At 46.7% G+C, this 11,119-nt stretch overlaps 1 protein-coding gene across 3 annotated transcripts in view; it reads right to left on the bottom strand.

Moving 5' to 3' along the window:
- Positions 1 to 8,066, bottom strand: part of mlpha (melanophilin a) — a 36,798-nt gene extending 28,732 nt beyond the window's left edge. For 2 of the 3 annotated variants that reach the window (XM_041978797.1, XM_041978798.1), the window contains exons 1-3: positions 8,035 to 8,066; positions 6,734 to 6,847; positions 5,575 to 5,796 (exon numbers count right to left, since the gene is read on the bottom strand). In XM_041978797.1, coding sequence (XP_041834731.1) covers positions 5,575 to 5,796; positions 6,734 to 6,843 — 332 coding nt within the window. In that variant the 5' untranslated portion in view covers positions 6,844 to 6,847; positions 8,035 to 8,066. Of the gene's footprint in view, positions 1 to 5,574; positions 5,797 to 6,059; positions 6,183 to 6,733; positions 6,848 to 8,034 lie in introns of those variants that run through there. The other variant, XM_041978799.1, reaches the window with a different exon arrangement.
- Between the last annotated feature and the right edge of the window lie 3,053 nt (positions 8,067 to 11,119).

Here is an 11,119-nt window from a genome sequence, read left to right as displayed (position 1 = left end):
ATCTGGTCTGAACAAGTCTCATCTGGTCTGAACAAGTCCCATCTGGTCTGAACGAGTCTCATCTGGTCTGAACAAGTCTCATCTGGTCTGAACAAGTCTCATCTGGTATAAAAGAGTCCCATCTGGTCTGAACAAGTCTCATCTGGTCTAAATGAGTCCCATCTGGTCTGAAAAAGTGTCATCTGGTCTGAGCAACTCCCATCTGGTCTGAACAAGTCCCATCTGGTCTGAACGAGTCCCATCTGGTCTGAACGAGGCCCATCTGGTCTGAACGAGTCCCATCTGGTCTGAACAAGTTCCCTCTGGTCTGAACAAGTCTCATCTGGTCTGAACGAGTCCCATCTGGCCTGAACGAGTCCCATCTGGCCTAAACGAGTCCCATCTGGTCTGAACAAGTCCCATCTGGTCTGAACAAGTCTCATCTGGTCTGAACGAGTCCCATCTGGTCTGAATAAGTCTCATCTGGTCTGAATAAGTCTCATCTGGCCTAAACGAGTCCCATCTGGTCTGAACAAGTCCCATCTGGTCTGAACAAGTCTCATCTGGTCTGAACAAGTCCCATCTGGTCTGAACGAGTCTCATCTGGTCTGAACAAGTCCCATCTGGTCTGAACAAGTCCCATCTGGTCTAAACGAGTACCATCTGGTCTGAACGAGTCCCATCTGGTCTGAACAAGTCTCATCTGGTCTGAACGAGTCCCATCTGGCCTAAACGAGTCCCATCTGGTCTGAACAAGTCTCATCTGGTCTGAACGAGTCCCATCTGGCCTAAACGAATCCCATCTGGTCTGAACGAGTCCCATCTGGTGTAAACGAGTCCCATCTGGTCTAAACGAGCACCATCTGATTTGAACAAGTCCCATCTAGTCTAAACGAGCACCATCTGGTCTGAACGAGTCCCATCTGGTCTGAACAAGTCTCATCTGGTCTGAACGAGTCCCATCTGGCCTGAACGAGTCCCATCTGGCCTAAACGAGTCCCATCTGGTCTGAACAAGTCCCATCTGGTCTGAACAAGTCCCATCTGGTTTGAACGAGTCCCATCTGGTCTGAATAAGTCTCATCTGGTCTGAATAAGTCTCATCTGGCCTAAACGAGTCCCATCTGGTCTGAACAAGTCCCATCTGGTCTGAACAAGTCTCATCTGGTCTGAACAAGTCCCATCTGGTCTGAACGAGTCTCATCTGGTCTGAACAAGTCCCATCTGGTCTGAACAAGTCCCATCTGGTCTAAACGAGTACCATCTGGTCTGAACGAGTCCCATCTGGTCTGAACAAGTCTCATCTGGTCTGAACGAGTCCCATCTGGCCTAAACGAGTCCCATCTGGTCTGAACAAGTCTCATCTGGTCTGAACGAGTCCCATCTGGCCTAAACGAATCCCATCTGGTCTGAACGAGTCCCATCTGGTGTAAACGAGTCCCATCTGGTCTAAACGAGCACCATCTGGTCTGAACAAGTCCCATCTGGTCTGAACAAGTCTCATCTGGTCTGAACGAGTCCCATCTGGCCTGAACGAGTCCCATCTGGCCTAAACGAGTCCCATCTGGTCTGAACAAGTCTCATCTGGTCTGAACAAGTCTCATCTGGTCTGAACGAGTCCCATCTGGTCTGAACAAGTCCCATCTGGTTTGAACGAGGCCCATCTGGTCTGAACGAGTCCCATCTGGTCTGAACAAGTCCCATCTGGTCTGAACGAGTCCCATCTGGTCTGAACGAGTCCCATCTGGTCTGAACAAGTCCCATCTGGTCTGAACGAGTCCCATCTGGTCTGAACGAGTCCCATCTGGTATGAACAAGTCCCATCTGGTTTGAACGAGGCCCATCTGGTCTGAACAAGTCCCATCTGGTCTAAACGAATCCCATCTGGTCTGAACGAATCCCATCTGGTCTGAACAAGTCTCATCTGGTCTGAACGAGTCCCATCTGGCCTAAACGAGTCCCATCTGGCCTAAACGAGTCCCATCTGGTCTGAACGAGTCTCATCTGGTCTGAACAAGTCTCATCTGGTCTGAACAAGTCCCATCTGGTCTTAACGAGTCCCATCTGGTCTGAACAAGTCTCATCTGGTCTGAACGAGTCCCATCTGGCCTAAACGAGTCCCATCTGGTCTGAACAAGTCCCATCTGGTCTGAACGAGTCCCATCTGGTCTGAACGAGTCCCATCTGATCTAAACGAGTACCATCTGGTCTGAACAAGTCCCATCTGGTCTAAACGAGTCCCATCTGGTCTGAACAAGTCTCATCTGGTCTGAACAAGTCCCATCTGGTCTGAACGAGTCTCATCTGGTCTAAACGAGTCCCATCTGGTCTGAACAAGTCTCATCTGGTCTGAACAAGTCCTATCTGGTCTGAACAAGTCTCATCTAGTTTGAACGAGTCCCATCTGGTCTGAACAAGTCCCATCTGATCTGAACAAGTCCCATCTGGTCTAAACGAGCACCATCTGATCTGAACGAGTCCCATCTGGTCTGAACACGTCTCATCTGGTCTGAACAAGTCCCATCGGGGCTGAACGAGGCCCATCTGGTCTGAACGAGTCCCATCTGGCCTAAACGAGTCCCATCTGGTCTGAACGAGTCCCGTCTGGTCTAAACGAGTCCCATCTGGTCTGAACGATTCTCATCTGGTCTGAACGAGTCCCATCTGGTATGAACAAGTCCCATCTGGTCTGAACGAGTCCCATCTGGTCTAAACGAGTACCATCTGGTCTGAACGAGTCCCATCTGGTCTAAACGAGTCCCATCTGGTCTGAACGAGGCCCATCTGGTCTGAACGAGTCCCATCTGGTCTGAACAAGTTCCCTCTGGTCTGAACAAGTCCCATCTGGTCTGAACAAGTCCCATCTGGTCTGAACGAGTCTCATCTGGTCTGAACGAGTCCCATCTGGTCTGAACGAGTCCCATCTGATCTAAACGAGTACCATCTGGTCTGAACGAGTCCCATCTGGTCTAAACGAGTCCCATCTGGTCTGAACAAGTCTCATCTGGTCTGAACAAGTCCCATCTGGTCTGAACGAGTCTCATCTGGTCTAAACGAGTCCCATCTGGTCTGAACAAGTCTCATCTGGTCTGAACAAGTCCTATCTGGTCTGAACAAGTCTCATCTAGTTTGAACGAGTCCCATCTGGTCTGAACAAGTCCCATCTGATCTGAACAAGTCCCATCTGGTCTAAACGAGCACCATCTGATCTGAACGAGTCCCATCTGGTCTGAACACGTCTCATCTGGTCTGAACAAGTCCCATCGGGGCTGAACGAGGCCCATCTGGTCTGAACGTGTCCCATCTGGTCTGAACGAGTCCCATCTGGTCTGAACGAGTTCCCTCTGGTCTGAACAAGTTCCATCTGGTCTGAACAAGTCTCATCTGGTCTGAGCAAGTCCCATCTGGTCTGAACAAGTCTCATCTAGTTTGAACGAGTCCCATCTGGTCTGAACAAGTCCCATCTGATCTGAACAAGTCCCATCTGGTCTGAACAAGTCCCATCTGGTCTGAACAAGTCTCATCTGGTCTGAACGAGTCTCATCTGGTCTGAACAAGTCCCATCTGGTCTGAACAAGTCCCATCTGATCTAAACGAGCACCATCTGGTCTGAACAAGTCCCATCTGGTCTGAACACGTCTCATCTGGTCTGAACAAGTCCCATCGGGTCTGAACGAGGCCCATCTGGTCTGAACATGTCCCATCTGGTCTGAACAAGTCCTATCTGGTCTGAACAAGTCTCATCTAGTTTGAACGCGTCCCATCTGGTCTGAACATGTCCCATCTGGTCTGAACAAGTCTCATCTGGTCTGAACGAGTCCCATCTGGTCTGAACAAGTCCCATCTGGTCTGAACAAGTCCCATCTGGTCTAAACGAGCACCATCTGGTCTGAACAAGTCCCATCTGGTCTGAACACGTCTCATCTGGTCTGAACAAGTCCCATCGGGTCTGAACGAGGCCGATCTGGTCTGAACATGTCCCATCTGGTCTGAACGAGTCCCATCTGGTCTGAACGAGTTCCATCTGGTCTGAACAAGTCTCATCTGGTCTGAGCAAGTCCCATCTGGTCTGAACAAGTCTCATCTGGTCTGAACAAGTCCCATCTGGTCTAAATGAGTCCCATCTGGTCTGAAAAAGTCTCATCTGGTCTGATGGAGTCCCATCTGGTCTGAACAAGTCCTATCTGGTCTGAACGAGGCCCATCTGGTCTGAACGAGTCCCATCTGGTCTGATGTGTTCCCTCTGGTCTGAACAAGTTCCATCTGGTCTGAACAAGTCTCATCTGGTCTGAACAAGTCCCATCTGGTCTGAACGAGTCCCATCTGGTCTGAACAAGTCCCATCTGGTCTAAACGAGTCCCATCTGGTCTGAACAAGTCTCATCTGGTCTGAACAAGTCCCATCTGGTCTGAACAAGTCTCATCTGGTCTAAACGAGTCTCATCTGGTCTAAACGAGTCTCATCTGGTCTGAACAAGTCCTATCTGGTCTGAACAAGTCTCATCTAGTTTGAACGAGTCCCATCTGCTCTGAACACATTTGCTGTGTCTGAATGTCCACCCTACTCCCTAATCCCTCGTTCACCACATAGGGCTGCACTATAACACACTACATAGTGCACTCATTCTCTTGGACACAAAGCAGCCTGTCATGATTGCTGCTCTGCTAAGTCTCCAGTCCCTCATTAAGCTCATCTACTCCACCTGTGGCACTCCTAAATATCACACTACCTGCACCTGTGCTCTGCCCTACTTAAACCCTCTCCTGTTCAATAAATTATATTGTATTCAAACCTCAATCACTGAGTGTGTGGCTCAATTTCTGGGTTCTCAGTGAGACATCATTACAGTTGCCTATTTTTTCCTCGCCACAGACCTACCAGCCGTCACCATGGCAACCACAATGCATGTCAAGATGTCATTCCAAATCCAATCCAAAGTTGTGTGTAAATATTTTTATTGTCATTCCTTATGTTGTATTTTATTCTTTGTTACATATCTATTGAATTAAAAATGTTTTGTCGCCTCCTTGCACCATGTTTAGCTTCTGCCCGCAATGCATTGTGGTCTATATTGACCCGTCTAGTGACCATTGATGTTCACTACTTTTTAAGATGCATTGTGAGTCATTTTGAGTGCACTACTTTTTTCTCTCTGGACATTCGGACACCCCTACAAAATGGCGTGGACCCTACATAGGGCACTATGTAGGAAGTAGGGGGGACATTTGGACACAGCCATTGTGTTTCGGGGGCATCAGCCTCCTAAAACGCATCCAATCTGTTGCAAGCTGTTAAGACACGAGTGTTTATCACTGTGCAACAGGGAGGAAAAATCATACAGATGTCAGTAGCTGAGGACAAGGTCTAAGAGACGGTCTTCAGAACTATCCACCATTGTGTTTACCTCGGACCTGTCATGTTCATGCTCTTAGTCTCATGAGCGTCTCTGGTGTTCAAGTCAATACTGCAACTTGTGAACACACGTTACCTCGTGTCAACGCAAGTGGCCTACGAATCAAACTAACGCTAGAAACGCGTGGCAAGCACGATACGTATGTGTCGCTAACAGCAGGTATATCCCAGACCTTGGACTCACCTGGTCATGCGACAGTTGTCACACACCCATCCGTGCTCCTTCTTGTTGTAGCGGCTGCAGGACTTGCAGGTGTACATGTGGCAGTCCAGACACTGCCTCTTGCTGTTGACCAGGAACTTGAACGGCTGAAGGCAGCGGATGCAAAGCGAGTCAGACAGGTTGTTCTGGGATCCCAGCAGCTCTCGCTTCGTGTCCTCCTTCTCGATCTTGGTCTTCAGCTCACTGTGGCAGACATGAAACACGATCATAGATGTTGGGCCAGTTTTTTTTTTTTTTTGTCTCATCACCAAACCTAAACCTCAATAAAGCTAAACCAACCCAACCTGATTTTAAGATGTTAAATTCTGTATTGATATCTCTTTAAATCTCTGGTTAAAGACCAGAACCAAATATTTTCATGTTGTTCCTTTTTCCCAAAGGTTTGTTAATCTTTTGCTTTACACTTGAATGTGAAGCTGGACTCAGGATCAGCTGTTCTGACCCACTTTATCTCCTGATTATGTCATTACTGTGCTTTGATTGGTCTTGGTGAGGTTGATGTTTATCAGCTGTTAAACTCCTGACAGATTCAGATTATTGTGACGACTCAGACGACAAGAAGTCCACTTGTTCCCTCTGCTCACATCAAATCTAATTTTCACAGAGAGAATCGTATTATACAAGCCGCCGCTGAGTTCTGCTCCCGTCTGCCTCTTTTCTACGGCCACTGAATGACCCCTGACCTTCCCTGTTCTCATTGTTATCAGCAGCTGCCCCAGGGGCTGATGGGAGGTGGAGTTCTCATCAGAAACAAGGAGAGTCTTTGTGATGTCAGTCCATGTGACGGCAGTGTGATCAGCTGCAACAACAACGTCTTTCACACTGCATTCCTGCCAAGCTTACATGAACGAATCGATTCACACGCTCCGAGTCACGACAGTGACAGATGACACAACACACACACACAGACACACAGTTTCTAAATGTGACTCACTACACTGACTGGATTTTAAACTCTAAAACTTTTTCACAAAATAGTTTTAAAGTTTTAGTTTTTTATATTAATGATCAAGCGTGGATGGATGGATGGATGGATGGATGGACGGATGGACGGATGGATGGATGGATGGATGGATGGATGGATGGACGGATGGACAGATGGATGGATGGATGGACAAACCTCAGCCTCTCCTCTTCCTTCTTCCGGAGGTTGAAGTCTCGTTGGATCACCTCCCACACATGTTTAGCCTCTTCATCACTCAGACGGGAAAGATCCAGTTTACGCTCCATGATCCTGAAAGTAAACAATCAACAACTGATCAAACAGCTGGTTGATCTGACTCTCTCTCTCTCTCCCTCTCTCTCTCTGAAATACAATGTAAAAATTAGATATTTCTTATTATTACTACTGAACAATATTTGAAATTATATAAGTAAATAAATACTTTTCATTGAAATCTGATATTTTTAGAAAATAAAAAGTAAAAGTAAACTAGAGAAACATACTGAAATATTTGAATGAAAATGTAAAGCAAGTCAAATTATTATAAAAGACAATAAAGTCAAATTACTGAGATGGAAACAATTTTTTACAAAATATTCCTGATATAATTATTTATTATGAACCGACTGTATTTAGAAAGAAAGACTGAGAATACTGCAGGAGAGACATTAAAATTTAAAGTAAAAATCAGAGAAAATGATCTTTTTAACTTTTTTAACTTTGTGTGAATATCTGGAAGCTTTTGTTTGTTGTTTTTTTTTTTGTTTGTTTTTTTATAAATCATTTTGGAAAAAACCACCAGCTTTTTACATTAAAAAAAGAAAATAGATGGGAAATTATATATATAAAAATTTGAAGCACTAAAATTTTTCTTTTTCTATGAAAAATTTGACAATTTGAAGTTTTAACAATTATTTACAGAAAGAATTATCTTTTATATGTAAAATAAACACCAAATATTCCTGATGAATATTTTTATATCAATAAATTTCATTTTGAAAGAAGTCTTAAGAAATATGAGTAATTTCCTTGTGACAAAATTAAATTTTTTAATTTGTCCAACTATCCGTCTTCCTATTTTCTTGCGTTTCCTGATTCATTTGGTGACAACTAAGGAAGCAGTCTCGGGTTTTCAGGGAAAATGGCGCCATTGTTGATCCAGGATCAGGACGAATGTGAAGGAAACGCTGGCCACCACACCCTGACCCTGACGCAGCACCTCAGACATGATCACAGATCTTCAGCTCCAAGCTCAGCGTGAGGGTTTGGTTTCTTCTGCCGGTCAGGAGCCTGGTCGGCCTCACTGAGGGACTTTCTGTGGTTAACAGGATGATTGGAGCGAGCGTACACATTTATCATAACACATGTTACCTACAGACACACCGACCTCAGAGCAGCTCACAGACACTCTTTTCAGATTAAATTCAATTAAATTCTGCCCTAATTAATAAATAAGATTACAGAGCAAAGAAACTCACCACTTGGTCTTCTTCCTCTCGGTTGTGTGCAGATACTGACTGATGAGACGTCCCAGAATACTCTGAGACCATCAGCTGATCACATGACGAGCACACATTGCTGCAGGCAGCACAAAAACACAGCGAGGACGTTACACAACGAGTGTTGTCATAGAGGAGCTGGGAAAATACCTGAAACGCTCCACGGAGGAGACAAGGAGCTCCAGGGAGGAGACGAGGAGCTCCACGGAGGAGACGAGGAGCTCCACGGAGGAGATGAGGAACTCCACGAAGAAGACAAGGAGCTCCAGGGAGGAGACAAGGAGCTCCAGGGAGGAGACGAGGAGCTCCACGGAGGAGATGAGGAACTCCACGAAGAAGATAAGGAGCTCCACGAAGAAGACAAGGAGCTCCACGGAGGAGACAAGGAGCTCCAGGGAGGAGACGAGGAGCTCCACGGAGGAGACGAGGAGCTCCACGGAGGAGATGAGGAGCTCTGCTGGTCCAGGAAGGAGACAAGGAGCTCCATGAAGGAAACGAGGAGCTCTGCTGGTCCACGGAGGAGACGAGGAGCTTCACAGAGGAGACGAGGTGCTCCACCAAGGAGAAGAGGAGCTCTGCTGGTCCACGGAGGAGACGAGGAGCTCTGCTGCTCCACAGAGGAGATGAGGAGCTCCACTGAGGAGAAGAGGAGCTCCACGGAGGAGAAGAGGAGCTCCACGGAGGAGAAGAGGAGCTCCACGGAGGAGACGAGGAGCTCCATGAAGGAGAAGAGGAGCTCCACAGAGGAGACGAGGAGCTTCATGAAGGAAACAAGGAGGTCTGCTGGTCCACGGAGGAGACGAGGAGCTCTGCTGGTCCACGGAGGAGACGAGGAGCTCCATGAAGGAGACGAGGAGCTCCATGAAGGAGACCCATCCGTCCTCTTTCTTTTTGAACTGGCAAGAAGTGCTCCAGCTGATTCATTGCAGGAAATCTTCAACAAACACTAAACTTTCTGAGGGAGAGCTCGACAGCATGAACGACGTTACAGCAAAACTGGGACAGAGAGGACACCGAAGTCTTTAAAAGCAAGACCTGTCCCCTACACCATGAAACTGAAAGTGGAGGCAGAACTTGACAGATTGGTAAAAGTTGGGGTGAGTGGGCTACACCAGTTCTCCCAGTCATGAAAAAGGATGGCACACCAAGGACTTGTGGTGACTTCAAAGTAATAGTGAACCCTGTTTTGATCAGCGAACAGTACCCAATACACTCATTGATGACCTATTTGAAAGTCTAGCTGGAGGACAGGAATTCAGCTAAATACATTTATTCCTGCCAAACCTTCACATGCATGTGGTCCGAGCTCACATCCACCCTGTACTCTTCCAGAGAGCAATGGACCAGATCTCTGGTGGACTACCAGGGGTCCAGATGAGAAACCACGCTTCAGGAATCTGGATGCAACGTTACAGAGACCGGAGGAGGATGGTTTGAAAGCCTGGAAAGATAAATGTGAATTTTTCAAACCGTTGGTGGAATATTTGATGCATGTGATCAACAGTGACGATCTCCACAAGGCACCATCGAAGGCAGAGACTACCTTTGGTGGCTCCGAGTTCTACCTGGAGTTCATGTTAAATTATTTATATTAATTCATTTCCCTTGTTTCAGTTTCTTGGGTCAAACCAGCTGTTTCCAGGTTGCTGTCTGTTACTCCCTCCCATTGCACCCACTGGGTAAGACGTGCCTGAAAGACCCATGGCACTGTACTTTCTTGGTTGCCATGGCAACATCCCTTGGACAAGTGGCCAGAAGGACTGGGAGAAGGGGAGAAGGGAAAATCTTCCCTGTTCTGGCTGCTGCTCCTGCAACCCGACCCAGAAGCAGAAGAAATGGGTGGATGGATGTTAGCTGTATTGCCACAGATCGTTATTAGAGAGTAAAACTTTGATTATTTACCAAGGAGTAACTTTTTTCTCGTAACCTTGGTGAAGTGGGGGCAGGACGACTGTTTCTTATGTTGCTGGAAATATGTATACACAAACGTTTATGATAGGTAATAATACATTGCCTCCTCATGATGCTTCTCCTTTTCTACCTGCGCCTCCTCCTCCTGTTCTCCCTTTTCTTCCTCTTCTAACCCCCCTCCATGTCATTACATTCTTCCTCTCCATCCTCCTGGTCCTCCTCCCAATCGTACTCATCCTTCCCTCCTCCTCCTCCCTGTCCTCCCTCCCTTGTTTTAATTGTTTTATTAAGAGCTGCTGGAGCTAAACAGAGAGACACCTGGTTATTGTTTTTCATTTATTCATCAATGTTGCTGATTTTTCTTGCTGTTTTAAAAATGTGCTTTAACCATAAAGTGGCTTGGACTGGAGTTCCATGGTCAACATGAATGTTAAAGTCACCAGTGCAATGACTTCATCAGTGTTCAGCACAAAGTCCGAACGGAGGTCTGAAACCTCAGTCAGGAACTGAGTCAGGTCCAGATGGATGATGCTTTGCTAGCAGAAGTGACTTCTCTCATTTCCATTTGGGTGAGCTGAGAGTCAGGTTTTCAAAAGAAGTAACTGATCAACAGCCCCGATTGGAAGATGGCTGCCACACCTCCTCCCTAGTTCTGAAAATTTAAATAGCTGGTGGATTCGATTCTAACATGATCCCCCTGCTGCAGCCAAAATAATCATATAATGATCACTGACTAACGCAGGTTCATCTCTAACAGCTGATCCAGTTCAGACCCAGAGTGGTCTGATTCTCAGTACCAGAACCTGAAGTGGGTCAGAGTTCAGGCGGCGGGGAGCTGAAAATAGATCAGCGAGGAAGAGCAGCTGCAGCTCCTCTTCATCACTAATGCTATTTTTATCATCTGACCGCCAACATGAGCCTCACGGTCTCGTGCACGTCTGGAGAAATGTGGACACACAAACATGTGCAGCATGGAGTGTGAGCACACACAGCAGTCATGTGACAAACTTCACCTCTGAGTCACATGACCTCAGCTGACTCTGTGACATCAGCAAGTCCTTGTTCTAGCCCTGAACCAGCATTCTGATGAAGAGGAGGAAGTGATGAAGAGTTTATCTGAAGCTGCTGGATGGAAAACTAAAGTGCTGACTGT

This window comes from Melanotaenia boesemani, chromosome 24, assembly GCF_017639745.1.
Source record: "Melanotaenia boesemani isolate fMelBoe1 chromosome 24, fMelBoe1.pri, whole genome shotgun sequence".
NCBI lineage: Eukaryota > Metazoa > Chordata > Actinopteri > Atheriniformes > Melanotaeniidae > Melanotaenia > Melanotaenia boesemani.
Note: the sequence above shows the minus strand (reverse complement) of the source record. Positions and strands in the feature narration are given on the sequence as shown.